At 48.9% G+C, this 25,914-nt stretch overlaps 10 protein-coding genes across 10 annotated transcripts; 8 read left to right on the top strand and 2 right to left on the bottom strand.

Annotated features, from left to right (window-relative positions):
• Positions 1-60: 60 nt before the first annotated feature.
• CYK3 (cytokinesis protein 3) lies at positions 61-4,425 on the top strand. The gene is made up of 2 exons (XM_058502393.1): positions 61-327; positions 379-4,425. The coding sequence occupies exons 1-2, from the start codon at positions 256-258 to the stop codon at positions 3,976-3,978; spliced, it is 3,672 nt and encodes a 1,223-aa protein (XP_058361322.1). The 5' UTR covers positions 61-255; the 3' UTR covers positions 3,979-4,425.
• A 1,000-nt stretch (positions 4,426-5,425) lies between these two features.
• On the top strand, positions 5,426-8,037 carry ONS95_008833 (uncharacterized protein; the record flags this gene model as incomplete). Its single annotated transcript, XM_058502392.1, has 4 exons — positions 5,426-5,732; positions 5,835-5,840; positions 5,943-6,193; positions 6,238-8,037. 4 exons carry the CDS (start codon positions 5,426-5,428, stop codon positions 8,035-8,037), a joined length of 2,364 nt encoding a protein of 787 aa, XP_058361321.1.
• A 931-nt stretch (positions 8,038-8,968) lies between these two features.
• ONS95_008832 (uncharacterized protein) lies at positions 8,969-9,892 on the top strand (the record flags this gene model as incomplete). The annotated part of the gene is made up of 1 exon (XM_058502391.1): positions 8,969-9,892. The coding sequence occupies one exon, from the start codon at positions 8,969-8,971 to the stop codon at positions 9,890-9,892; it is 924 nt and encodes a 307-aa protein (XP_058361320.1).
• A 514-nt stretch (positions 9,893-10,406) lies between these two features.
• Positions 10,407-11,504, bottom strand: ONS95_008831 (uncharacterized protein). Its single transcript, XM_058502390.1, has 2 exons — positions 11,051-11,504; positions 10,407-10,977 (listed from the first exon to the last, which is right to left on the bottom strand). Exons 1-2 carry the CDS (start codon positions 11,171-11,173, stop codon positions 10,582-10,584), a joined length of 519 nt encoding a protein of 172 aa, XP_058361319.1. The 5' UTR covers positions 11,174-11,504; the 3' UTR covers positions 10,407-10,581.
• Positions 11,505-11,750: 246 nt separating this feature from the next.
• Positions 11,751-14,185, bottom strand: ONS95_008830 (uncharacterized protein). Its single transcript, XM_058502389.1, has 2 exons — positions 14,026-14,185; positions 11,751-13,978 (listed from the first exon to the last, which is right to left on the bottom strand). Exons 1-2 carry the CDS (start codon positions 14,070-14,072, stop codon positions 12,061-12,063), a joined length of 1,965 nt encoding a protein of 654 aa, XP_058361318.1. The 5' UTR covers positions 14,073-14,185; the 3' UTR covers positions 11,751-12,060.
• Positions 14,186-14,273: 88 nt separating this feature from the next.
• On the top strand, positions 14,274-17,120 carry ONS95_008829 (uncharacterized protein). Its single transcript, XM_058502388.1, has 2 exons — positions 14,274-15,155; positions 15,208-17,120. The coding sequence occupies exons 1-2, from the start codon at positions 14,390-14,392 to the stop codon at positions 16,170-16,172; spliced, it is 1,731 nt and encodes a 576-aa protein (XP_058361317.1). The 5' UTR covers positions 14,274-14,389; the 3' UTR covers positions 16,173-17,120.
• Positions 17,121-17,805: 685 nt separating this feature from the next.
• Positions 17,806-18,237, top strand: ONS95_008828 (uncharacterized protein; the record flags this gene model as incomplete). Its single annotated transcript, XM_058502387.1, has 3 exons — positions 17,806-17,851; positions 17,909-17,984; positions 18,069-18,237. 3 exons carry the CDS (start codon positions 17,806-17,808, stop codon positions 18,235-18,237), a joined length of 291 nt encoding a protein of 96 aa, XP_058361316.1.
• A 646-nt stretch (positions 18,238-18,883) lies between these two features.
• ONS95_008827 (uncharacterized protein) lies at positions 18,884-19,774 on the top strand (the record flags this gene model as incomplete). The annotated part of the gene is made up of 3 exons (XM_058502386.1): positions 18,884-19,026; positions 19,118-19,405; positions 19,528-19,774. The coding sequence occupies 3 exons, from the start codon at positions 18,884-18,886 to the stop codon at positions 19,772-19,774; spliced, it is 678 nt and encodes a 225-aa protein (XP_058361315.1).
• A 793-nt stretch (positions 19,775-20,567) lies between these two features.
• ONS95_008826 (uncharacterized protein) lies at positions 20,568-22,862 on the top strand (the record flags this gene model as incomplete). The annotated part of the gene is made up of 6 exons (XM_058502385.1): positions 20,568-20,634; positions 20,680-20,834; positions 20,906-21,239; positions 21,289-21,329; positions 21,386-21,761; positions 21,823-22,862. 6 exons carry the CDS (start codon positions 20,568-20,570, stop codon positions 22,860-22,862), a joined length of 2,013 nt encoding a protein of 670 aa, XP_058361314.1.
• Positions 22,863-23,883: 1,021 nt separating this feature from the next.
• On the top strand, positions 23,884-25,818 carry ONS95_008825 (uncharacterized protein). The gene is made up of 6 exons (XM_058502384.1): positions 23,884-24,084; positions 24,142-24,354; positions 24,406-25,125; positions 25,181-25,362; positions 25,418-25,508; positions 25,563-25,818. The coding sequence occupies exons 1-6, from the start codon at positions 23,940-23,942 to the stop codon at positions 25,799-25,801; spliced, it is 1,590 nt and encodes a 529-aa protein (XP_058361313.1). The 5' UTR covers positions 23,884-23,939; the 3' UTR covers positions 25,802-25,818.
• The last annotated feature ends 96 nt before the right edge of the window (positions 25,819-25,914 follow it).

Here is a 25,914-nt window from a genome sequence, read left to right as displayed (position 1 = left end):
GTCCACGGCATCGGTGGTCTGGTTGTTGACTTTGTCTAGGTATTCTCGACTTCGGGTCCAGCATCCCAAAAGGACTCGATTTGCTACCCTACGAGGCACACATCTACAAAGTTGGATATTGCTGTTGTTCTGCCATATCGCTGCATCTTCAAACAAAGCTTGGGATATTTCTACAATTACCAACGAGCGCTCGGCGCGTCGATGTTTTGCTGCTAGCAAATCCATTGCGCCGTATGAGCGCACATCCTCTCGAGAATGCCCGAACCACAGAGACTTCCGACTAGGTTCCCGGTCTGGTGCAGAGCAGTATTTTCATATACAGCAGAGGTAGGACAGAAAGAGGAGCGCGTCTGCTAGAATACATACTGACAACTGCAGACGAAACGCGATTTAGGCTTCATCGAGGGGGATCTAATAGAATGTCTGAACGCGGGGGATGGATCGTGGTGGATGGGGAGGTTATTTCGAGACAAACGAATGCTGGGACATTTCCCTTCGAACTTTGTCGAAGTCCTGCCAGACAACTTTCGCCCAACAGTCAGAGCTTCAAGTCCAATGCCAGAACGTTCGCCCAGTACGAGCCCTTTTAACAACCCTACTGCCGCAAAACCCAAGACGAAGAGTGCTCGAAAACCCTTTCAGTCCTATGCGCAGCCAGATACGGCCGCTATCAAGAGAGCTGAGGCGCAAAAGAGGGAGGTAGAAAGACAGGCAGAGATGGAGGCACAGGCAAGATCTCGAGGGCCTTCTCCAAATCCGATGAGCGTCCATGACAACATTTCGAATGTCCCTCCGCCACATACTCGAGGCGGATATGGATCTCGAGCACCATCTCCAGCTCCGCCAATGCAGAATGGTTATAACTATCGTGCGCCTTCTCCTGCTCCCCCAATGCACCATGGTTATGGATCTCGAGCGCCTTCTCCTGCTCCGCCAATGCACAATGGATATGGCATAAGTAGAGGTCCCTCACCAGCTCCTCCCATGAATCATGGCTATGGTTCCCGTGCACCTTCACCAGCTCCATCGTTCGGATACCGACCCCATTCCCGTGCAGCTTCACCAAATCCGCAATTCGACATTGGCTCGTCACCGCCCCCTCCACCTCCACCCCACCGAACTGCATATACACCGCATGGATCCACCAATTCCTTCGACCAACGACCGAATGGAATTCATACTCCACGAGTGGGCTCTCCAAGTCCACCATCACCAAGAGAATCAGGACTGACTCCATCGCCGCTCCGAAGTGCCATGGACGATGTAATGTCATCCCTTGCTGATATGGGCATGTCTCGAGATACCCAGTCTCCAGACCTTCCCTTAGACCCCTGGTCACCCGAAGCATTTGATCAGACTTACATTAAGGCTCGGAGAACTGCTCCATTAAGACCTAATACGGCTATGGGCATTGGGGGATCTACTGCTTATGATGATGGCGACGAACTCTTCATGGGATCTTCAAACTCTCGTCATGGTGCCGATAAACCTCCACCACAACTCAGCAACTATGTGCAGAGAATGGAGAATCGGTTAAACAAGATGCACACAAGTAGCCCTCGGCCAGTAGAAGACGACGATGTACGACCACATGTACCGCCGAAAATGAATCAATATGCACGCCCAAAATCTTCCATGTCTGGTAGCGTGGCGTCAAGTCAGCAGCCAAAGTTACGCCACCGGAAATCTGCTTATGACGTTGGTCGATCAATGCTTGAGCGGACTTTCACAACAAAGACCAATTCTACTTCAGCATCATCTGGTAACCGCAGCACAACAACAAACGGAAGCTCGAGTACGAATGCCACGGACCGAAGTTTAATGAGTGGTACTTCAGCTGGTGGATTTTCGGCGACTAGTGCAGGAAGTTTAGCGAGGAAAAAGGAGACAGGTCGAGCTCGGGCTCACAGTGCTTTCGGGTCAAGGAAAGATAAGTTTATGGGTATGAATGGCAGCCAGGTTGATTTTGGAAGTCGGCCAGAAACCCCTGTTACCGGTATTTCTTACCATAGCAGTCATGCATCTGGGCCACCCAGAGCTCAGTCACAGGCTGGGTGGCATGGTTCGGTCGCAGATTCAGACAGCATGCTTGGTGGCCTGGTTGCCCCGAAGCCTAAGAAAAGCGGCTTCTTTAAAAAGATCATCGAGTCTGCAAAGACGGGAGCAGCCAGTGCCAGGAGTAGTATCGCTGTCGGAGAATCCCCAAGACCACAAGTACCGAGCAAAATGTCGAACGGGATCTCATCTATCTCAGGAGGATATAACAACCAACACAGCCGTCACAATAGCACTGCAGCCAGCGAGATGGGCTTGGGCGGTGGGAACTCTGGCATTGATTGGGTGCAAGTAAGACGGGATGTCAACCGGTCAAATTCACTCAGTCGTATTGAGCGCGTTGAGAGGAAAGAACGATGTCAGATGATGGACCATCCCGCAATTAGTCCTGTTGAGGAGCTTTTTGAGCAGTGCGATGGCGACGAAGGCGCGGACGGTAATCCGGTTGATGAGCCAACAAACTTCCAGGCTGTCAATCTTACCTTGGTTGACAAGAACTCAAGATTCATCAATAGCCTTCCGCCAATGACCAACCCTGTCAGCTTAGCGACTGGCTTCGTTTGTCGGCCGTATCGGAGCGATGTTCAACGTTTACGCGCGATATTTACTTGGGTCAGCGAGAAAATCACCTGGGAAGAAGACTTTGAGAGCGTGCCGGATTCAAGGAGGGTCATACAGACAAAACGTGGATGCGCAGAAGAAGTTGCTATTCTCGTTATGGAAATGTGCGCTGCAGTCGGTATTCATGCTGAGGTTATCAGAGGCTACCTGAAAACGCCAGGAGAAGTTCCTGAGCTAGCCATTATGCCCCGCTCCAACCATTGGTGGAATGCTGTGATCGTGGATGGAGAATGGAGGATCATGGATTGTTCCCTTGCGGCTCCTTCTCATCCTCGCCGAGGGCTCTACTCCAGTGGTAGCGGCCAGATGGCAGAGAGTTGGTGGTTCTTAACAAGACCTTCCGAGATCTGCTGGACTCATATACCAGAGCAACATCAACAACAGCATCTTTGCCCGCCGATGGCCTTCGAAATATTATTGGCATTACCTTGTGCATGTCCACCATATTTCAAGAATGCTCTCGAAATGTCTGAATATGACACAAGTCTCGTCCGCATGGAGGATCTTGAGCAGGTCCATGTCAGGTTCACGGTTCCAGCCGATGTTGAATGCGTGGCAGAGGTTGAAGCAAGAGCATTTGAGCGAGATGCTGATGGTGACTTCTTCGAAAGCGGAGATGTTGTGAAGAAGCGAGCTTTATCTCAAGCAGAATGGATCGGCGGACAGAAGCGATACACCGTCAAGGGCTTGCTCCCTGGAGACGAAGGACAAGGAATTCTAAAGGTATACGCCGGAAAACGAGGCTTGATGCATTCAATTAAGGATATTCCTCATCCACTTGCATTCGCACTTCCAATCATTCATACTGGCGACAATCCGCCTTACGAATTCGTTACACGCCATCCAACTCCACATGCGCAACGGCACGATCTCTACGTCGCACAGCCGCAGTGTCAGCGGCTTGCTTTGAACAATACCTTTGTGTTTGCCATTCGCCAGCATCCGTCTTCGTTGGGTGCGGCATCGCCAAACCCTGGAGGAACTTCCCCCATCCCGTTCATTCGCCCTAGCTCTGCGATGTCACTGAATAGTTCATCTGCGTCAGGTTCTAATCCAAGCACCACCAGCGCTTTCGGCTCCAAGAAACCCGCAAAATTGGCGATTCAAGCACCAGGTGGTAAAGTCTTGCGACTCATGAGGAAGGAAGAGAAATGCCAGAGTACAAGCCTAGCAATGGAGAAAGGAGATGGAGGCACATGGGAGACGATCATTAAAGTCGGAGAGAAGGGTGTGTGGCGAGGCCTTGTCCTAGCAGATAGAAGTGCCAGGTGGTGCGTATTTGCTGAGTGGACTTGTGTTTGAGAGGCTTCAAGCACGAGAAATACAGCTACACTCATGAACATCAGCATTGCTGCTAAAAAGAGCAATTCCGATACGAGAGGCGGTGCATTTGATTGGCGTTTATCCTATGGAACTGGTTGGTGGGTGGTTGATGGACCGGAGCATGTTCTGAAATGTGTCACGGGACTCATGTACAATAAAAGCATTTGTATTGGCGTTCTTTCCGATAATTGGCTGTCAGGGATGTTGGAAGGCAAGAATGGACAGCATGTAGGAGTAGGATAGTGGGTGAGGCGTTTATGCCTTGATGTGATGCTGGAATGATGATTCTGATTACTTCCGGTTCTGGCCGCTGTACGAACTGCCTTTTTTGCCATGATCTTGAAATGCGATGAGCTGCTCAGGGAGGGTTCTTTTGTATGATCCGCGCATTGAAAGCTTGAACCCCGCGAGCAAGCGGTGTTGATATACTTTGCTGTTTCATTTGCTGTTGGATCTTTGAAGTTTAAATACGGCCGTGCCAAGCCATCACTTACTTCCTGGTTTGGGATGACCCATCTGCGATCACTTCACGTACGATGTCTACTGTAGAGTGGTTTCGTAAAAGCAAAAAGGGAGAAGGTTCATTTCTTCTTCACAGCCTTCACAGCAACCCAACCACCTTGCCCCCCCCCCCCCCCAATCATCATGTTCATTTTGACCGATATTTATCCACAGGCTCATCACCCTAATCCGGCCATTCTGCGCCGCAGTGCCCGCCCGCAACGCACGTTTTCATCCTCACGGGAAAAAAAAAACCCCCCCAGGACCTTGTCGAGATCATCCACCATCCAACGGCAACGCGTCCCACCCAAGGCGTGGCGTCCCGGCCCACACTCCAGACTAGACTTGCCCAATCAACTCTCGCGTACAGAGTTCACATCAAACTGAAACCATATTAGAACCCCTTGTCAGACTTCGGTGCTACGCTTCATCTACTGTAGTGAAGCAGCACAGGATCCGAGAGTCCCGACACGAGGCTTTTAAGCTGTGGAGGGAGAATTGTGTGTGAATTGCTTCACTCAAGTCCATCATTTTGTGGTCCAGGACGGAAAATCTTAAGGATTGCTGGAGGAGAGAAGTCACCCGAGAGACAAGGAGTGAATGGTTCACGTGATGACACCGTGATTGTGTCTGTTCAGTCATCCCATTTTCTCCCTTGACAGGGCACAACACGCGCGCGGGTGCAGTCCGACGCGAACAAAGGACCGATCCTGTACCTTAGGTGGTGTGGCCAGCCTACTGCTTTAGGTCTATCTACTTTTCGGAAGTAATTGTGCATTTCGCTTTCGGTCTCTTCGGTCTCTCAGCCCGGTCTTGAGGTATTGTACCTGAACTAGGGGGAAAAGGGAGACGCCGGCACCAACGGATGAGGGGATAGCGTGGGTGCGTGAGAGCAAGAGAGCAAGAGAGCACAAGAGCAAAAGCCATGCAGGACGCTGGCTGGACACCTCAGATTCGAGAGGCTGGGAAAGAAGATGAAGAGATCTTGCTAGCTAATCGGCGTTCTTCTGATAGCCATGACCTGGACAGAGATGAAGGGCGAAGAGCCAGTCGAGATGGCGATGATTTGGAAAAGGAAGGAGGGTATGATAGGGAGGAGAGTGTGGGTGATGGAGGAGGGGAAGGGGAGATCCAGCAGAGGGGTCTAAGTAGGAGTACGAAGGGGACGGTTTGGGTCGTGTTAATGACGATGAGTACACTCATCGGGAGGAGGGTTTTGAGGGGGGGATTTCGTAAGTTGCTTTCCAATTTTTCCGATGATAGTTCTGTCTTGTGGGAGGTGGATGATTGAGGATGAGCTTCTATGTTTAATACATGCTAACTATACGGGATAGCATATCGTGAGTAGAATCTCTGATCTCGGAACGTTATGCTGGACCCACTGTTCGGCTGGCCTTCCGAGATACAGTTCTAGGATTCGTACAGTTCTGACGATTTCTTAGCGTTTTATTTCGTGTTACTCACACAGCTCATTGCATGGATCCTGGTTGCGTTTGTAGCTCTCATCGGCGTACTGAAAAAATTGAGCACGAAAACATTAAAACTAGAGTCCTCGGGGGACTATTCTTGGTTGGCCATTATTTTCATCATTTTCAGGACAATACTCGCTTCATCGGTCGCTGGCGTTGCTGCACTATGTGGTGCTCTTGCTCTATTGCACACCCCGAATCTACCAGTACTCGCTATGCTACCTGTAAGTCTCCTCGATTGTGACATCACGTCTGCTGACATATCCAGATTGTAACATACGCCTTCGATAGTTTGCTATTCCGTGTAGCATATGTTCTTCGCCTGTTTCCTCGAGAGCAAAGTACTTCCATTAGGAGAGCCTACAAAGTCATCTTCGTCTTGGGACTTTCCGTTCCCCCAATAGCATTGGACTACAGACTCAACATCCGAAATCTCATTGTCGCTTTGGCCGGATTCGCACTTCTCAGTCTCTCGAAAGTCATTGCCAAGATTGGGCCTAAGTTTGAAGCGAAGGGTAGCGGAACTGGGTTGTTTACTCCTCTGCACCACTACCTGCTACAGGGTATTGCTCCCATGGTGATATCTTGGGTGGCTGTTTCGAAGTACGAGAATGTAGTTGCAGCCCATCATGCTTTTTCTACATGGAGATGGGGCTACGCACTATTAACCCTTGCACCGGGTGTGCTCTTACAACAATTTTTCCACGCTCCGATGAACAGCGCACATCCATTTGTGTCTGAAGTCCACGTCGGAGGCGCCTTGGAGGAACCAACAGAAAGAGCTACAGGTGCCATTGCCAGTACTCTTCAAGCTGGGTTCTGGACAGTTGTCATCGGCGTTCTTGGTCCGGAGAAGAATTTCCTCGATTGGTTCCAGGTTCTTGCTGTCACTTTCATCTACATCATCTGCGTTGGGCCCAAACATATAGGATATTACCCACCTCGCCTTCTGAACCTCGTTTCGAGAATCTTTCGCCGAAGACAGCTCGCAGTCCACGCTGAACCCTGGCAATTCGCATTCTTCCTTGCTACAACCACAGCCGTCTTCGCCATAGTCATAAGCTGCAACATGATGTTCTGGGTGGACACCGTCGCCTACAATCAGAACATCAAAACCTGGCTCGATCCTAAGAATCTCATCCTAGATACCATGTACCGCCCTCCACAGCTTCGCTCCTTCGATGTCGTAATTGCACATTCTGAAGGCGATCCGGTGTCAACCATAACAGAACTAATCGAAACATTCACGCCCCACCACCTGGTCCGCTGGTATAACCCGCGCGTAACGATCTACAGCAAAGACGCAGCATTCAACCTCAACACTCCCTCTAACGAATCTCTCAAAGGCTCCTTCGAAGGCGATGTCTCCATAACAATACTCCACAACTCCGGTGGCGTCGCAGCCACCTTCCTACACCACATCCTCTTCAGCTGGACATTCATGCCTGTGCAAACACTCTTCCTCTCCACCGCAACAACCTCGCCCCTCACCCTCCCGCTCATGAAAAAACGCTTCTCCGACTACTTCACTCCCATGGGCTTCCCTATCCCTGACGCAATGCCCAAATCCGGCTTCCTGAACCTCGGCGAATCCGAGACCTGCCACTGCGGCGCCTGTTTCGACTCCTTAGGCTGGGAAGACACCTTCCATCTCGTACCATCGATGTGGAGCGCTGCGAGACCAGGTAGCAATACATGCGAGTCGGTGCTGTTGACGTATGGGAATAATTTCGCGGCATCGGCGGCGAGGATTAGGGGGACGAAGAAGGATGTTTGGCAGTTGTTGTATGATGGGTTGGTGGACAAAGATCTGTCGAATGCCTGGGCACATAAGAAGGAGAAGATGCCTGTTGTGCTGAAGGGGGAGGAGGGGAAAGGGAGGTTTGCGAAGGGCGCTGTTTATGGGTGGAATGATACGTTGGAGCGGCCGTATTTGGGTTTAACGGTTGAGAGGTTGTGGGGTGTGCTATTGCAGTGTAGTACGCCTGATGTGGCGTGGGGATGTCCATCGTTGGAAGTTGGGTGGAGGATTGGTGGAAATAGGGAGGATTGTGGCTGCATTGAGTAGATGCTAGGAGGGGCCTATGCAGAGAGATGATGGTGCATGCGCATGTTTGGGTGCACGAATAGACTAGAGAGTTTTGTATTGTTTCTTGAATTTCATCGGCGCAGAGAGTGTGAGCATCTCGAGCATTTTGGCTATGGAGTAATTAGAGCACGACAATTGATTCTTTCACAAAGGCCCTGGAATTCGGAATTCGTTCAGAAATCGGAACATCACGCAGAAGCTCCTCACATTAAGTCTCCTCTACTTGCCCGAAGCTCTACGATTTTCCTGGCACTGACAGGTACACAGCGTATCAAATTGATCAATACGATGGCACATGAGAGACACACCCAATCATCCTGGCATAGCCATCGGTTCCCAAGGGTAAAAATGGGGGTTTAATCCGGCCTGGCCAATCCATGCAGCTTATCCACCGAGATTTACGCGAGGACCCCAGGACCCCAGGACCCTACCGCCTACCTATCCTACCTCTACAACGTCCTGTAGCAGGGGGAAACAAAACTACCTCGCTTGCACCGGATCACCTGGCATCTATAAAGACTAACGATAAAAGACCATGATCTCCGACGTCCCTCGTCTTTAAATTCCAGTACAGAGCCCACGTGCAAAAGTGCCGATGAGATCGTGGCCGTGGCGAGGGTCGGATTTGTTGTGATCGGGTGACGGTGATGATGATCATGCGGGGAATAATCGGTGATATATCGATTCACGGCATTCAAATTGGCTCGACCAGATTTAATCTCCTGTAGGGTTCTGTGTTGATGTGCATGCTGGACTGACCCCACATGCTAGATCAGACAACATATATATATCCCCTCATTTCGCACGAGTCTTCTCTTTGCTTCTGCGTCTGTTGCTCACAGCCAGGTTAAGGTACCACCAAGCCAGCCACCAGGACCGTTCGTCACGTCCGCTGCCAGAATAAGACAAGATGCATCTCTCCACTCTCCTCTCTAGCATTCTGCTCCTGGTCCTCAGCTCCAGCCTCACTAATGCAGCTAGTCTTCCCGTCCGCTCCATAACCTGGAACATCCGGTACGCGACATCATCCCCAGGGACAGGCGAGAAGCCATGGTGGACTGTCTTCTGCTCCATCTGGTCCGACCAATGCCGCATGCCACACGTCCAATCCCTCCTCTCTGATACCGCCGACGCAACCAGCAACCCAACCATCATCGGCCTCCAGGAAGTCCTCTCCAACCAGCTCAGCGACGTGAAGTCCGGCCTTGGCTCCTCCTGGGACCATCTAGGCGTTGGCCGCGACGATGGGAAATCATCAGGAGAGTTCAGCCCGCTGCTCTACCGTACGGATGTCTTCCGCGTGCTGTTCAGCGAGACGAAATGGCTGAGTCCTACCCCGGACGTGGTCTCGTTCGGATGGGGAGCAGGCAGCAGACGCGTCGTTACGCTGGGTGTGTTTGAGCATATTGCGACTGGGAAGCGCTTCATTGCCGCTAACACGCATCTTGATAACGTGAGTTCTCAAGCAAGGAGTGAAGGCATCAAGGTCGTTGTGTCGCGCATTGAGGCTGCGAGGGCGGCGTATGGGAATAAGCTCGGTGTCGTCCTGACGGGGGATTTCAACTCGGAGCCGAATGGTGATGCGTATGCGACGCTGAAGGGGCTGAAGTATTTGACGGAAGTGTGGGAGTCGGGTGCGAAGAGACTGGGCCCGAATCAGTTGACTTATACGGGGTTTACGACCACGGGGGTTAGCAGGATTGATTATTGCTGGACTGGACCGGTGGGTGCGAATGCGGTTACGGTGCAGCAGTTTGAGATCTTGGGGAATGTGGTGGATGGGGTTATTGCGAGTGATCATAGGGCCGTGGTTACAGACTTGACGATTGTGTAACGGGGAGGATTGTGTGCGAAGTGTAATGTAATGTGATTAATATTATGTTGTGCTTTGTTTGGCCTCGCTTCGCTTACGAATAGCACTCTCTTTCTGCGGTTAGAGTTATCCAACCTCGCATCTCTGGGGAGATTTCAAAAACAGTCATTGCAAATATCAAGATTGCTACAAATCTATAGAGAGCAACAGCCTTGAGTAGCTCGTTGGAAGTGGCAGAGATGATAGAATCTTAAATCAAAGCATCCCACTCCACATGGGCATTGTCGACACTAACAAGCGTTGTCATTCATGCCTCCAAGATATAGAACCTACCTTCATGCGCGGTAATTGAGGAAGCGGATGCAGTTCGCTTTGTACTCATCTGAGTTTTCTCCAGACTGTGCAGAGTATATTCAACATCTTAATCCGAGTACCAAAAATTGAAGCGCCTTATGAGCACTTGCTTTGACAGAGGAATGGCATTGGGTCAAGCATTCGGAGTCGTCCCATGACAGGCTAATCACTCGCAAGACATCAGAGATTCGCGGATGATTCAGCACGAAGACAGAAAGGACGAAAGTGGGTGTGAGTTCAATGCGAATCAAGCCTTCCTTTTTGGATGTTGGAAATAAGAAGACGAATACGGATCAATGAACTCTGCATGCATCCCATGCTACCCCAGACACCTAAGTCTTCCTTCAAAATCCTCCTTAAAACTCTGCCATTCCCTCAAACTTCTTCGCCCCATCAACACCATGCACCCAGCTCACACGATCCTTCACAAACTGCTCAATAGTCGGCCGCAATTTCGTCTCGTGCAAACTAAAATCATCCACCGTTCCAAGACGGAGAAATCTAACACCAGGATACGCAGCCCCAACACGATACATCAGCGTGCCACAAGTCTGGCAGAAATAAATCGTCATGGTCTTCCCGAACCCAATAGTCTCTGCCTGGCCAAAGGTTTTGAGATTTTCTTGCCCACGGACATGCTTGAGGTGGGTGTCGGCGATGGTGAAGTTGGATGCGAATGTTGAGGCCGTTATCTTGCGGCAATCGTAGCAGTTGCATACGAATGTGCCTTGGTAACCTGGGCCATGGGTTGGCTAGGTTGAGTTAATATTGATATTTGGGCAGGATTCAAATTTGCGGGGAGAGGAAATGAGGGTAGAGACGTACGAATGCGAGTTGGACTGCGCCGCAGTAACAGGTAGCTGTGGCTTCGTCTTCGGTAGACCACCCGTCGCCTCCAAGGCCGGAGAGAGGGAAGAATGTTTTAGATGTGTCTGCAGTGGCTGCCATTGCTATTTATTTGTGACTAGCTGTGAAGAATAGTTGAACCTGTGAGTTGAAGGGTTGAGTATTACTTAGATGCGTAGATTTATGGTGTGAAATGAAAATGATTCAGACATATTGGCGAGAGATGCCTTCTCTTATATATTTCCAACAATATGTATCTATGTATTTGCTATTGCAAAGTGAGAAAGTGCCATATCGTCATGACGCGCCATCTTCTCAAGAAGTCCAATTAGTCAGTCGAATTTTCCCCTCATACATAACAAAGCAGAAATTTCGCGTGAGGTAATGATCTGCTACAAGAGGGACAAAACTTGTTCCGCATCTTGTCTCGTGCTACCTTATTGGCTGGACAGGTGTGTGTTTCCAGACTAGAGGCGCAGTGCAGCACACCCACCATCTCGCCTCGCTCGCCTCCGTCGCTACGCTTGGACCACCTGAAAAGTGTCCGAATAGCATCATTAACTTGGAGGAACCACCACAATCGTGACGGATTTACTAAGCAAATCTTAGAATGTGGAAGAATATCACAAAGGAGGGAAATGAAAGCATTTGTAAGCATTGTACAAGATCAAATGCAGTTGGATATTTCAATCTTTAGAAGATCTGCACTGCTATGAGCTTTCGTGAGAGTCGCCCGCAGATCCTGATTGCCAAGCCCGCTCGACGATTTGCTGTCTGAATGTATCAGCCTTAAAATTCTCCCATTCAGCCATAAGAATTCCTAATTAGAGAATGGTGTCTCGGAACAGAAAAATTCTCTCAGAGAACAAGTTGCTTTGGGCCGAGAGCGCAAATTGGCTTGGAATTTGAATGGCAGATTCAGAAAGCCGAGGATGATGCCGCTATCATCCTCTCTCAACAGCATCAAAGATTACATTACAGTAAGCCCGTCATAGCTTTGCTGCACCACCTTCTACTTCAGCAACCAATATCCCTTCACCGACCTCATCCCCCTCCTCGCCTTCGTACACCCATGCAATGGTCCCTCCCTTTGTCGCCCGAATCTCCAACTCCATTTTCATCTGTCTGACCACAGCAATTGTCTCCCCTTTCTGTATTTCGTCACCTATATCCACCAGAATTTCCATCAGCTGCCCCGGGAACGGAATTATGATGTGATTTGAATTCCCTGGGTCACCACGACGATGATTAGCCGAGCTGGCAAGTGAGCCAAATGATGTTGTCGTAGAGGCCAGCGTCAAGATGTAAGGAACTGGTTTAGGAGACGATGGCGTTGTATATAGTATTGAAGCCGTCAGAGACGCGGGAAACTCGTTACGCAGGACCCGTGAGAGCTGAAGGTGTGAGAGGGCTGGTGTTTTATTTTCCTCGCTTGATTCTGGGGTAAGCGATATGGACCAAGCGTCGCCTTTGCGGAAGAGGACATTTGATGCTGCTGCTACAGAAGCACTGGGTGCGCTTGTATTTACTTGCGTTGAAATCTTGGACAGTGCAGCAGATATACAATTCCCAGATTCCAGGACCGCGGGCAAGTTAGTTTCTAGCCATTGGGTATCGCATTGTCGGGTAGCAAAGGCTTCACTTGCGACAATACCTCGCAGAGCTTCCAGGCTTGTCTTGATACCTTCGATGTGAGTATCGGCAAGAGCTCTTTTTGATTTTTGAACAACGTCTTCCCAGGACGGAGCTGTAATGATGATTTTAACAATCAAGCTGTCGAAATCTGTTCCAATGACTGTCTGCTGTGATGGTATGAGGTGAGAATCGACTCGAACTCCATTGCCTGTGGGGCATCTGAAAGACGTAATTTTGCCAACGCTCAATGACCAGTCATTCGACACATCTTCAGCTGCGACTCGAAGTTGAATTGAATGTAAGGGAGGAGGCACCTCTGGATCGTCGCCCCAAGTAGTGAGTGGGAGCGAGGATAACGTTTGACCATGAGCGAGAAGCAGCTGCAACTTGACGAGATCTATCCCCATGGCTATGGATTCCGTGATAGTGTGTTCTACTTGCAAGCGTGGATTTACTTCTAAGAAATAGAATTCGGGTTGAGATTGCCGGACCAGGAATTCGAAAGTCCCCAGAGATGAGTAGTTGACTTTCCTCGCCATTCTTAAAGCTGCATTAATGACTTCTCCAATCAACTTGCGATCCGAAATAGAGCTTGGCGCAAACTCAACAACTTTCTGAAATCTCCTTTGGATGCTGCATTCTCGTTCCCAAAGATGCCGTACATTCCCTTGCCCGTCACCGATAATTTGGACCTCGACATGTCGATATCCATCAATCGCTGCTTTCTCAGCAAATGCTTTGCCACTGGGACTTTCTTGCAACGCTCTCTTCGCTAGAGATGCCAGGTCTTTCTCCCCCCTCACAATTCGAATGCCTCGCCCTCCACCCCCATCAACAGCTTTGATAATAATTGGGAAATCCGTCTCAGAGGCAAATGTCCGTAGTTCAGCAATGTCACTGGTCGGATTTTTTAAAGCTGGAAGCACAGGAACATGACATTCTTCTGCAAGGAGTCTCGCCTGCAATTTATCGCCAGTCCGAGCAAGTATTTCGTGTCCAGGACCGATGACGAAAGTTCCTGCTTCTTCCCACATTCGACGAGAAAAGTCTGGAGACTCAGATAGGAAACCGTAACCTGGATGGATGGTATCTATCTTGTTTTTCTTGGCAATTCTTACCAGTTCTGAGATGTCAAGATATGATGCCGGTGAAGCCAGTTGAATCGAGTGAGACGAGCCATTGGTGTGAGATGTATCGTTCGATGTGTATATCGAGTATGTTTCTATGCCCAGCTCTCTTGCTGTTGAAATGATTCGAGTTGCAATCTCTCCCCTGAAGCCTTGTTAATAATATACAATGTAACATTTGTGGGTATTTACCTATTCGCCACAAGAAGTCGCTTTATTGGTCTTGTTGGAGCCATCATATTTGGTGAGACCCATACAAATAGTCCAAAGCAATTCGTAAATCTTTACAGACTTCTAAATAAAATTAAAAGTGATAGATTTAGAAAGCGGAAATCACATTCGATAATCTTTGGTGTTTAAGTTGGAGCTTAAGATGCTTGTCGGCAAAACTGGGGTAATGGGGGCCGCAATCCCCAGGTTTTGGCGGGGTAATCGCCGAGGTTATTTTCTACCTCATTCCACCACTCCAAGCACTCCAAGCGTACCCTCAATATGACTTTCACGGCCACACACTTCGAAGTTTTTTCGATTGATCATTCAATACTAATAAGACAACATGACGAACAGCAATGACAGTTATGACAGCAAGTTATCGAAAACAACTCCCTCGGAACGACTATCTCAAGTCGCTAGCCACGTAGCTCCTCGAAAGCGTCACGCTGCGAAGACCAAGAACGATCTTCCAGCAGACTATTCCGATATCCTTAGACAATTGGAGTCTCTCAAGACTATTGCTCGTACACCCGACTCGAAGAATGCAGGATATGTCCGGCAAAAGCAAGCTGGAAAGCTATGGGTGCGGGAACGAGTCCTGGAGTTACTAGATGAAGGGAGCTTCCACGAAGTCGGCTCAGTATCTGGCACGGTTCAATGGAAGAAGCTGGAGGGAATAAAAGAGGAGCCGCAATCATATGTACCGAGCAACAATGTACAAGGGTTTGGGACATTGAGAGGTCGCAGAATTGTCTTCACGGCGGATGACTTTTCGATTCGTGCTGGACATGCAGATGGAGCTTTGATGGAGAAGACGATATATATGGAGAAGCTGGCTGTGGTATTGAAGCTTCCTATCATAAAGCTGGTCGATGGCTCTTCTGGGGGAGGTTCGGTCACGACTATCAAGACCGCTGGCTACTCTTACATTCCGCCTATGCCTTCGTTCAAGCATGTAGCCGAGCAATTAAACCTAGGGATACCGAACTTGGGTGCTGTTCTTGGACCGGCTATTGGATTGGGTGCTGCAAGAGTTGTTGCTTGCCATTTCTCAGTTATGGCTGCTGACGTGGGGTCACTGTTTAACGCTGGGCCGAAAGTCGTCGCTGGTAAGAAATAATCCTACTGCTTGACAGCGTCTTGTCATGTTAATTACAATAGGTGCAACTTTTGAGGAAGGTCTGAGCTTCACCGATCTTGGTGGACCATCGATGCATTGTACAAATGGCACAATTGACAACCTTGCCGCGAACGAGCAAGAATGCTTCGAGCAACTTAGGACAGTTCTCGGCTATTTACCAAACTCGGGAAGCTCATTACCTCCGACCATCCCATCAGATGACCCCGAAGATCGAATATGCGAGGAGCTTCGATCAATCATACCAAGACGAAAAGCTCGAATGTATGATCCCCGGAAGATCATCACGACTGTTGTAGACATGGGAAGTTGGTTCGAAATTGGTGCGTTGTGGGGTACAACTGCGATTGTCGGGCTTGCACGACTAGGCGGACGACCAATTGGCATAATTTCTCTCAACTGCGAGGTCAACGATGGAGCCTTGGATGCAGCTGGCAGTCAGAAGATGGCTAGACACCTCAAGTTTTGCGACAGTTTCAATATTCCCATCCTCCAATTCGTTGATGTTCCTGGATATGCCATAGGTACGAACGCGGAGAGAACGGCAACTATGAGACACGGAATCGCTCTTGCGACGACTTACTTCTCAACTACTACTCCAGTCTTCAGCGTGGTGACCAGGAGAGTATATGGTGTAGCTGGAGGAATCATGCTTGACTGTCGAGATCCTCGGATGAGAGTTGCATGGCCAAGTGGAGAATGGGGAAGTCTTCCTCTCGACGGTGGAATTGAAGTTGGTCATGCTGCAGAGTTGAAAGCCATCAGAGACAACGAGAAGCGAGAGGCACGGTATGAGGAACTGGAGGAAGACTACACACGTCTCATGAACCCTGTCAGAACAGCAAATGCTTTTGGAATTGAGGAGATCATAGATCCAGCGTTAACTCGTCAAATCGCTGTGGAGTGGTTGAAGCATGTGTACAATGAATTGCTTCCTCCAAGGCTTTTAGATCGGGCCAACGGGAAGATACACCCTATATTCTACTAGGTGAATCACTTGGGACGGCGGAGTAGCATTTGCAGCATAGACAATGGCTGAATTCAGGAGCGACATGGAGCCATTATATCGACGCTACCCCACTGGCTACTAGTTCATGGAAAGGACAAAACAAACCTTTGGCTTTCTATGCTGAAAAAACATATCATGGCTGTGCCTCGAGTTACAGTTTCGCCCGGCATCATATCACGGCATCTGCAATGGCAATAAATGCGAAATCTAGGTAGCCAATGAGAACAGCGATACCGCGAGTTACCTGCGAACATATCTTGTCCTTAACCTCACGAAACGGTCTATAGAAAGTACCAGTATAACATCCAGGTGCGCGAATCCGGTGGCTCGACGTCAATTTGGATATATGCGATGAACTTGGGTAGATCCGAGTAAAGATGCAAGCATATGCGTAAATGAGCGATGATCTTATGGTGCAGAATATGGGAACGATTGTTGTCAGAGCTCAGTTGATATCATGTTCGGAAGACGCCGAAAGGCTAGTAAATGATTTCGGATACTGAGACAAATATGGAATTCCCCTACGGGGTTTTTCATGCAGATAACGTCTGTAAATTGTCTGCATTTTGTCTGCATTCCTAGTAGTAGTAAAATACAGACAAAATTCAGACAATGTCTGCTACAAACGCATCAAAAAGTGCAGACAATGTCTGTAATAGACGCATTAAAAAGCACAGATAATTTAGCGTGTATCAAAGGTATAAGTTCAGGTAACTCGGACCTTTCGTGTTTCAATATAAAGTTAAACATAGACCTTCTACCTACTTTCGGAACACTCGGAAGGGAGACCTATCTTAGGAGGGAGGGAGGGAGACCTACCTTAGGAGGGAAGGAGGGAGGGAGACCTACCTTAGGAAGGAAGGAGGGAGGGAGACCTACCTTAGGAAGGGAGGGAGGGAGACGTGCCTTAGGAGGGAGGGAGGGAGGGAGACCTACCTTTAAGGGAGAGAGTAGGAAAAGGGAAGGAAAGGAAAAGGGGGAGAGGAAATAAGAGGGGAGAAATTAACTTTATTAGTCAGAAAACTCTTAAAATACAGACAATAGCTGTATTTCCCTCAAATTACAGGCAATGTCTGCATTTTTACTCTAAATCCTCAAAAATCGATCAAAATCAGAGAATCCAGCTGAGGAAAATACAGACAATTAACCAAAATGCAGACAGAAAATCAGTCTAAAATGCCTGTTTACAGACAGTGTCTGTAAGAAGTGCAGACAGTGTCTGTAAAAAAAACCCCGTAGGGTTCTAGAACATACCCTTCTGTTCAAAAATAGATACACTTGGCAGATCCCTGATAATTTTCTCACAATGTCGTTCAATCAGCGTTGTCGCCTTCCAACAATCTCATGTTTCGTGGCCAAGTCTTGTACCTGCTTTGGTTCGACAGGGGTGCTCGAATACGTCATCCCCGCTTGCGCCGCATCTGAGGCGGCAACACGGCAACACGTCCAGACGTCCAACACTTATTATCTCTCTAGCACCTCACTTCACCTCAATTCACATCCATCCATCCATCATCATAATATCACGCCAAGCACACTCGCTGTCAATAACGTACTCTACAAACACACTCTTCACCTACTCCGCACAAGATATAAAGTCTTCACAATCATAATGGGTGCCGTATCTGCTCTCCTCTTGGTGCTAATCACCATCATTTGTAAGTGATATCCGCCGTGCGCAAGCTTGGCTCAGGATGAATACTAATATTGCACAGTGCCTCCGGTTGGAGTTTATCTAGTTGCAGGATGTGGTGCTGATCTATTGATCAATATCTGCTTGACAGTTCTTGGGTAAGTGACTACATTCCAGCACTTCTAGCTCTACGAATTTCCCTCGGCGATATGCAGAAATATTGCTGACGATCAACCCTATAGATACATCCCAGGTCATATCCACGCCTTCTACCTTGAATACATCTACTTCGACCGGCGCGAACAAGCTCGTGAGGGTCGCTTCACAGCCAGTCGCGCTCCAGGTGTCTACAGCGACCGTGTTCAGTCAGGCGGACATGGCTACGGAACTATTGTACAGCCCGTCCAGTAAGGGATGCTGGAACATGAACAGAGCACCTGGACGGTGGTGACCGGGAATGGGAGATTTGATCTGACAATGGACTGATGATTCATGAGGATATTTCGATTTGGGACTGCGATAGGCGGGGTCGGGAATAAAGCGTGGGTAGGATACCAATTTGTTGTTTTGCGGTTTGACACGATGTCGTCCGGGGCTTTTTCTACTTTTCAGCTGTTGATGCGGGGGATTGAATAAATCGTTGGGTTATGAATGCACCCAAGCATGCACTTATAGATGCGACGATATCCCTTTACTTGTTCATGCAGTAATATGCCAATCGAGGCCACTTAACTCGTTGCAGAATTCTACCCTTCTGCTGAACAGTGTAAAAAGATATTCAGAATATCTCAACGCCAGAGCCCAGCCAGAAACTGTACCAGCCACGATTACCCCACATTGCGCTAACGATTAGCGTCGGTCAAGCCTCAGAAGGCTGTGGCTGTCGAGACGTGTTAAACTCAAGCTCGCGATAATGAGAGGATAACAGCACTCACTCCGTATCTCCCACATCACCTCGCCTTCTATTTCTATTTCTTCAAAGCCGATAAGAGTAGAATCTATGCAATAGTGCCACAGGAACTGAGGAAGATAGGCTCCTGCCACACGAAATACTACCATGCATTCCACAGTTGTCCGCGCGCAGAATGTCTTCGGCTTCTTCACAACCGTGGCTTTCGTCGTTGCAGCTCTAATTGCATTCTCTGATTTGCTTGCGCCGCGAACACCGAGCTCAAGCATCATCGTAAAAGATGTCCAAACGTATGCAACTACTACCCTTCTCTCCTCCAGGCTCACATTCCATCCCCACCATCCCCAATGGAGCCCAAAGCTAACCACCCTGTTCTCCCAGTGTCAAAGGCCGCCCACACTACTACTCGACCAAGAAAGAAGAATACGCCGTAATCCGCTTCTCGCTGACTGCCGACCTCTCCTCCCTCTTCAACTGGAACACCAAACAAGTCTTCGTGTACGTGTCAGCCTCATGGCCAAACGCTACATCTACAGAGTTGGTGAACGAGGCGGTTATTTGGGATACAATCATCACGAATCCGAGCGCGGATCACTTGCAGAATATTGGGCCGGCGGCTATGAAGAAGTTGGTTAGGAGTGCGAAGGGAAAGAGTGTGGATCCGTCAAGGTAGGACTCTCTTTCTTGCTTCAGGCGGTGATAAACGCTTCAGAATACAGAGTGGCGGATTGAATCTGGCTGGGTTGGATTCCGCTTGGTTCTGAATCATGCTAATGTAACGGTACTTGTAGGGGCAAGCTCGATCTCAAGAACCAAAAAGCGAAATACCAAATTACCGCCCCAACAGGCAAAGTCGCACAAACAAACGATGTGGTCCTGAACCTACACTACAATGTCCAGCCGTGGGTGGGTGTCCTGACGTGGACGCCACAGGTAGAGTTTGGACGGTGGAAGAAGATCAAGGGTGGTGTGAGCAAGACGTTCAAGTTCCCGGCGTTGAAGGTCAAGAAGGTTGAGGAGAAGAAGGCGAAAGCTTAGGGGGTTTCGAATCGAAATTTTGATTTTGTTCGGCTTTGCAGCGATATAGCGGTTTCCGGGATGGAATCCGCCGAAATCTGGCCTGCAATGGAACTTAAATCCGACTTTCAAGCTTTAGGAACGCCAGTTTCCTAGTCGGAAGCCGATTGTGACTTGCTGGCAACTATCTGCTTGTGACGCTGTGAGCTTCTTTCTGGCACTATTTGCTAGGCAAGCAAGTCATCATAACCTCAAAAAGTGGTGCATACTCCAGTCTTATAATCATTGCGGCAAAGACGTTCCGCCTAAGTTTGTTTCTTCGTCGCTCACTGCGGAGATTGCTCCAGACTTTTCAGAGGACAGAATCTTCTTCGTGCTGCCCTTTTTTTTTCAACCGCCTGATTTCCGTACCAAATTTGGGTTAAGTTTGAGCATTCCTTTACCGGTTTCAGATTCTGGTACTCCATTATCGCTTGTAAAGTTTCTCCGTAGTGCGAGTGGTGATGCAGAATAGACTTTAACCGACATGGTTAAGGATGGCGCTACTGCCCCAGATTCGTCTGAAGGTTGAAGATGAGACCGAGACGGCACCATGAAAGGATGCGTGCATTGTTGACGTATAGTTCATGGGATTTTGGAGATCTGTATTTAAAAACTTTCGTCCTGTGGCATCTCAATCGTCTCTTTGCTTGCGTCTAGAGATTATCCAATATTGCCTTTAATCCACCCGCTGCTAGGGTCTTTTTCCATTTGTTCCTTACGCTTACTCCTCTTGTATTATATACTCATTGATTGAGATATTCTCTTTGAAATAATGCGGGTCGCTGCTGCTCAGATTGTTTCGTTTCTATTCGGTGCCGTGGCTGCTGTTGATCCCTTAGGTGAAAATATCTTCTTCCAAATAGATAAAGAACTAATACAGACAGTGGACTTAACATATGCCAGATACCAAGGCCAAACATTGCAAAATGGTGTCAACCAATGGCTCTCCGTCCGTTTCGCCGCACCACCCACGGGCACCCGAAGATTCTCTGCTCCACAGCCCCCTCTGGCCGAGAACTCAACTCAAGACGCAACCAAAGTTCGTCCATCTAATTTTCCTCCTCCTTCATTAACTCAAGTTCGAGTTCATCCTCTAATACAATATCCCAGGAAGGGGCCCTCTGCGTCTCAGCCAACAACCAAGAAGGTCTGCAATTTGGCTCCCCACGCCAACGCATGGCAGAAGATTGTCTCTTCCTCGGTATCTACGCGCCTCTCAACGCAACTATCGATTCCAAACTCCCCATCATGTTTTTCATTCAGGGGGGTGGCTTCTCGTCGAATTCGAATGCGAATTTCAATGGGACGGGATTGGTCCAGGCTTCGGGGATGAATATGATGGTTGTGAGGATTAATTACAGAGTTGGGATATTGGGGTTCATTGCGGGGACGTTGGTAGATAGTGATGTGAAGGGGGCAGTTCCGAATAACGGGCTTAACGATAGTAAGCTTTCCGGCTTGACTTCAGACATCTAGAGTGCTGATCTTGATAGTTGTTGCGGCTGCTACCTGGGTCAAGCAGCATGCTACTAAAGTACGTCCAGAACCATTTATTAGCGATGCGAGATCTCATCTGACAACCATGGATAGTTCGGAGGAAATCCCGACCACATTGTGATAAGTGGAGACAGCTCAGGTGGCAATGCAATTGATATCCTACTTACTGCCAACAATGGCGCCGGCTTCCCTGACCTCTTCGTTGGCGCCGCAGTGGAAAGTACGGGCTGGGGGAGTGACCCTCACGCCGTTGATCGTGACTCCTCGCTTGCTAAGAACATCAACTCGACCGGCTGTCTCAACACAATTGATCCCATTGATTGCATGCGCATGATGCCGATCGCCGAATTCCAGAACAAGACGGCCAAAGATGGGTGGGGGCCTACTATTGACGGAAAGATGCTTGTGGCTCCTCATTATCAGATGATGGAGCAAGGGAAGTTTCAGAAGATACCTGTGATTTATGGGAGTGAGCTCTCTCATATTCTCCCTCGCTTACAACTGGCCGAATATGTACTAAAGTAAACAAGGCACCAGTAATGAGGCAACCCCAGACTTCATCTCCAACCAATCTGCCACCACCGATGCTGACCTCGAAAAGCACATGCGCAATGCCATTGGCCCCTCCACAACGCCCACTGAAATCCAAGCCATGCTTTCCGCCTACCCCCCATCTCTCAACAACATCTCCTTTTTCGGCCGCTCCGTCTCCCCAATTGCAACCAACACCACCCTGCGCAAAGGCAGCGGTCCGCAATGGCAGCGCGATGCCGCCATATTTACAGAACTCAAGATATCCTGCGTCGCCGCCTTCTTCTCAGACATGTACGCGTCCGCCAATGTCGCGGGGATGGGGAATTACCACTACCGGTACAACGTCCTTGACTCCGTTCTCGCCGCCCAGGGACTCTTCACGCCTCACACAAGTGAGCTGTACGCGATCTGGGGAAGGAACAATACCGATGGTGGCGACCCGAAATGTTTCTCTACTCCTGCTGCGAGCGGTGGGTGTATGGAAGCTATTGATATTGTGCAAAGTTACTGGATTTCGTTCGTGAGGAGCCTCGATCCGAATACGTTTCGAGCGGCTGGGGCGCCGGTTTGGGAAACTTGGAGTGTGGAGACCCCGAACAGGATTGTGTTTGATAATGGAGCGGCGAGTATGGAGGTTATGGGGAAGGGGCAGGGGGAGGTGGTGCTTGCGGGAATGGATCAGAGAGCTAGGTGTTTGGGGTTGGTGCTGCCGTTGAGTAAGCGGGTGAACGTGGGGTTGAAGGAGGGAGAGAGTTTACCCCCGTTTGCGAATGGGACGAGAGTTGATCCCACGTTGGGGGTTGTGATGGGAAATGTGTCGTTCACAACGCGCGGTGGGAATGGGATGGCTACGAATGGGATGACTGCGCATGGGATGGCTCCGAATGAGATGGCTACGAATAGCACTGTGAGGGGAACTGCAACGAGTACGGCTCCGCAGGCGACGTTTACAGGAGCTGCTGGAAGGTTCGAAGTCGAGCAGGGCGTAGTCAATGTCCTAGTCCTGGCTGGCATTATCTCCATGCTCATACTGTAAGACTAAGCGTTCGATTGAGTTAAAATTAGTATCGCAGTGCCGCCTAAATCACGGGAGCATCGAGACAACAGATAAACTGCATTTTCATTGGAAATATTCAACTAACAAGGTTTTATTTACTTCTCGAACCTGAAGATGTCGAGCTCTATGTACTCACTCTGCTTTGAGAACAAGCCAAACAATGTTTTTGCGCGAATTTGACTACAGAAATGTCCTCGTCGAGGTCATAGGCGCAAAGTGCAAGTGGAAGGCCCAGCTCTATAACATAACTTAACTTTGTTTACTTCTCGCTTCTTGACTCCGAAAAGCCAGTGGTGAACTCATTTCGTAAATCAGAAGGTTGAGCCAGTATGCTGCTCTTAGCTGGGAATAATCTTCAACCATACAAAAAGATGCGCTATCCCAAGTCAATTCCCGTACTAATTCTAAATGTAATGTACCATATCTGGGTTTTGAAAGGCCTCGGAATTCCACATCCCACTTTCAGGTCCCACTTTCAGGTTGAATCCCGTCTAAGCGTCGTATCCAGTGCGCCCCCCAACATGGCACGGATTCCTATTTAGGGGAATGGCAATCTGGTCGTCGCGAGATCAAATATAGCTCAGTTTCCGACGTAGAAATATAAGACTCAGTCAATCGCGGGGTACAAACCCAGAAATCGTCAAAAGCTTTCTCTCCTATGGGTGTAATTTTTGCACGTCAGAAATGTCCCCAAACTCATTCTCCAAGATCTCTAGGTTCAGGGTTACAGACTAGATGTACCTCCGCGATGAAACCTTGTTTCTTCTATTTATCCGGCTGCACTACTGACGAAAGAAGTCGTGCAGCTATCGAGTTCCCCGTCTTCCCCAGACTAGTACCGGCAAACTAATCGGCGAAATCGGGAAATCCCACTCTCGGGCTCCCCCAGATTGTCCATGCGGGCGTAGCATGGTCCAGCGAGATAACACTACTGGGCTTGTTGTTTCATGGATATATACAAGATGTTGCTTGAATCAGGTATTTCTTCTTTCTGGACATTCCACGATCAACGTCATATATTAAGTGTTTCTCGATAACTTCGCGGTGCTTGCAATCATGTCCTCGCAAGGAATGATGGATGCGGCCCTCAGTGGCCGCAAAACTGGATATTTTGCCAACAGTGGAATGGTTACTCTCAATTTGATTCTTGTCCTGTCGCTCATTTCCTCGTACGCGACTGGTTATGATGGTTCTATGATGAGTATGTCGTTCAGTCCGTTGTAAATAAACCGAAACTCGGCTAATTAATTGCTTCAAGATGGACTGCAAACACTGGACACGTGGAAAGCTTTCTTCAATAATCCTGGCGCAAGCTCGCTTGCCTTGTTGAATGCCATTCAGAATGTTGGACAGCTTGTCGCGCTCCCGTTTTGCGCCATTGCCTGCGATAAGTTTGGCCGTCGAGCAACTCTTGTGTTTGGTGCCGCAATAATGCTTGTCGGGACCATTCTTCAAGGTGCCGCGAAAAACAGTGGGTACCAGATCCAGTGATTATATGGAAATCTTTTATTGACAAAACTAGCTGGAATGTTTATCGCTGCTCGTGGTCTCCTAGGATTCGGCCTTGCCTTCAATATCACCGCAGCTCCACTTCTAATTCTGGAGCTGGCGTTCCCAACTCAACGAGCACCTTTGGTCAGTATTTACAACGCACTCTGGTCCCTGGGAGCCATCGCCGCTGCTTGGATCACATACGGTACTTTCAGACTCAACAACGATTGGGGTTGGAGAATCCCTTCTTATCTTCAAGGACTCTCTAGCATCATTCAGATTTGCGCCTGCTACTTCATCGAGGAGAGTCCACGTTGGCTGGTGAACAACGACAGGGAAGATAAGGCGAAAGATCTTATCGTCAAATATCACACCAATGGCGATGCAAATGACTATATGGTTCTTGTCGAGCTGGAAGAGATCCGGGAAGCCCTGCGCTTGGAGAAAGAGGCGCTAGAGACGACATCCTACATGTCGTTCTTCAAGACTAAGGGTAATAGGCATCGATTCGTCATCATTCTGGCTGTGGGCTTCTTCTCGCAGTGGTCCGGCAATGGATTGATTTCGTACTACCTGACCCTCATCCTGGACTCTATCGGCTACACATCACAGGAAGAGCAGACTCTCATCAACGGCATTCTCACAATCTGGAATCTGGTCATGACGTTGATATTTTCGCTTCTGGTCAACAGATTTGGACGGCGTCTCATGTTCCTGACTTCCACAATCGGCATGTTGATTACATATATCAGTGAGTAGCCATTTCTTCCTTCCCAATGGAATGATTTGCTCATATGTAACCACAGTCTGGACTGCTCTCATGGCATCATATGAGAAATCTACGAATCTGGAAGGCGCAGGTGCGAAGGGACTTGCGAAGGGTGTACTGGCCATGATCTTCCTTTACAACATGGCATTCAGCATCGGATGGGGACCTTTGCAAGTCACCTATGTCGTCGAAATCCTTCCGTACCACCTTCGAGCTCGAGTAAGTCATCCATATCTATGTAAAACATGGACTATGTGATATTGACGTTTTCCAGGGTCTCGTGCTTTACAATCTCTTCGTGGCGATGGCTCTCATCTTCAACCAATATGCGAATCCTGTTGGTGTCACGAACATAAAATGGAAATGTATGAAACTAAAATTCTCAAATACCTGCTGTGTCCGAAAGCTAATTCAAGTAGACTATATCGTGTACGATGTATGGCTCTTTGTTGAGCTGCTCGTAGTTTACTTCCTCTTCGTTGAGACTCGCGGCGCTTCACTTGAAGAGACTGCAGCAATTTTGGACGGAGTGGAGATCCAGCAGCAGTTTGTTGAAGGCGTTACAAGAGCGACTGAGAAGGACGGGAAGTCGCAAGTTGTGTTGGAGGTTCGGAGTGCTGAAGGTGGTGATAAAACGGGGAGAGATATCAGGCAGTAGAGCTTCCATGACGTCGGTTAGGTATAGCTGGCGTCTTCAGTTTCAAGCTATATCTGCACACATCATCTCTTCCTTTACATGTGGTGTCGAGGTGCGATAAGTCTTGCGATCAA

This window comes from Cadophora gregata, assembly GCF_030347475.1.
Source record: "Cadophora gregata isolate MNR1 chromosome Unknown scaffold_3, whole genome shotgun sequence".
In the NCBI taxonomy this organism is placed as follows: domain Eukaryota; kingdom Fungi; phylum Ascomycota; class Leotiomycetes; order Helotiales; family Ploettnerulaceae; genus Cadophora; species Cadophora gregata.
This window is presented reverse-complemented; position numbering and strand designations above follow the sequence as displayed.

Coding starts and splice junctions, on each gene's coding strand:
- ONS95_008831 (XM_058502390.1), bottom strand. CDS start 11,173: ATGGCAGCCACTGCAGACACATCTAAAACATTCTTCCCTCTCTCCGGC. Junction 10,978..11,050: donor GCGCAGTCCAACTCGCATTC/GTACGTCTCTAC, acceptor AACTCAACCTAG/CCAACCCATGGCCCAGGTTA.
- ONS95_008830 (XM_058502389.1), bottom strand. CDS start 14,072: ATGATGGCTCCAACAAGACCAATAAAGCGACTTCTTGTGGCGAATAG. Junction 13,979..14,025: donor CGACTTCTTGTGGCGAATAG/GTAAATACCCAC, acceptor ACAAGGCTTCAG/GGGAGAGATTGCAACTCGAA.
- CYK3 (XM_058502393.1), top strand. CDS start 256: ATGCCCGAACCACAGAGACTTCCGACTAGGTTCCCGGTCTGGTGCAGA. Junction 328..378: donor TATTTTCATATACAGCAGAG/GTAGGACAGAAA, acceptor TGACAACTGCAG/ACGAAACGCGATTTAGGCTT.
- ONS95_008829 (XM_058502388.1), top strand. CDS start 14,390: ATGACGAACAGCAATGACAGTTATGACAGCAAGTTATCGAAAACAACT. Junction 15,156..15,207: donor TGGGCCGAAAGTCGTCGCTG/GTAAGAAATAAT, acceptor TAATTACAATAG/GTGCAACTTTTGAGGAAGGT.
- ONS95_008825 (XM_058502384.1), top strand. CDS start 23,940: ATGTCCTCGCAAGGAATGATGGATGCGGCCCTCAGTGGCCGCAAAACT. Junction 24,085..24,141: donor TTATGATGGTTCTATGATGA/GTATGTCGTTCA, acceptor AATTGCTTCAAG/ATGGACTGCAAACACTGGAC. Junction 24,355..24,405: donor TCAAGGTGCCGCGAAAAACA/GTGGGTACCAGA, acceptor TGACAAAACTAG/CTGGAATGTTTATCGCTGCT.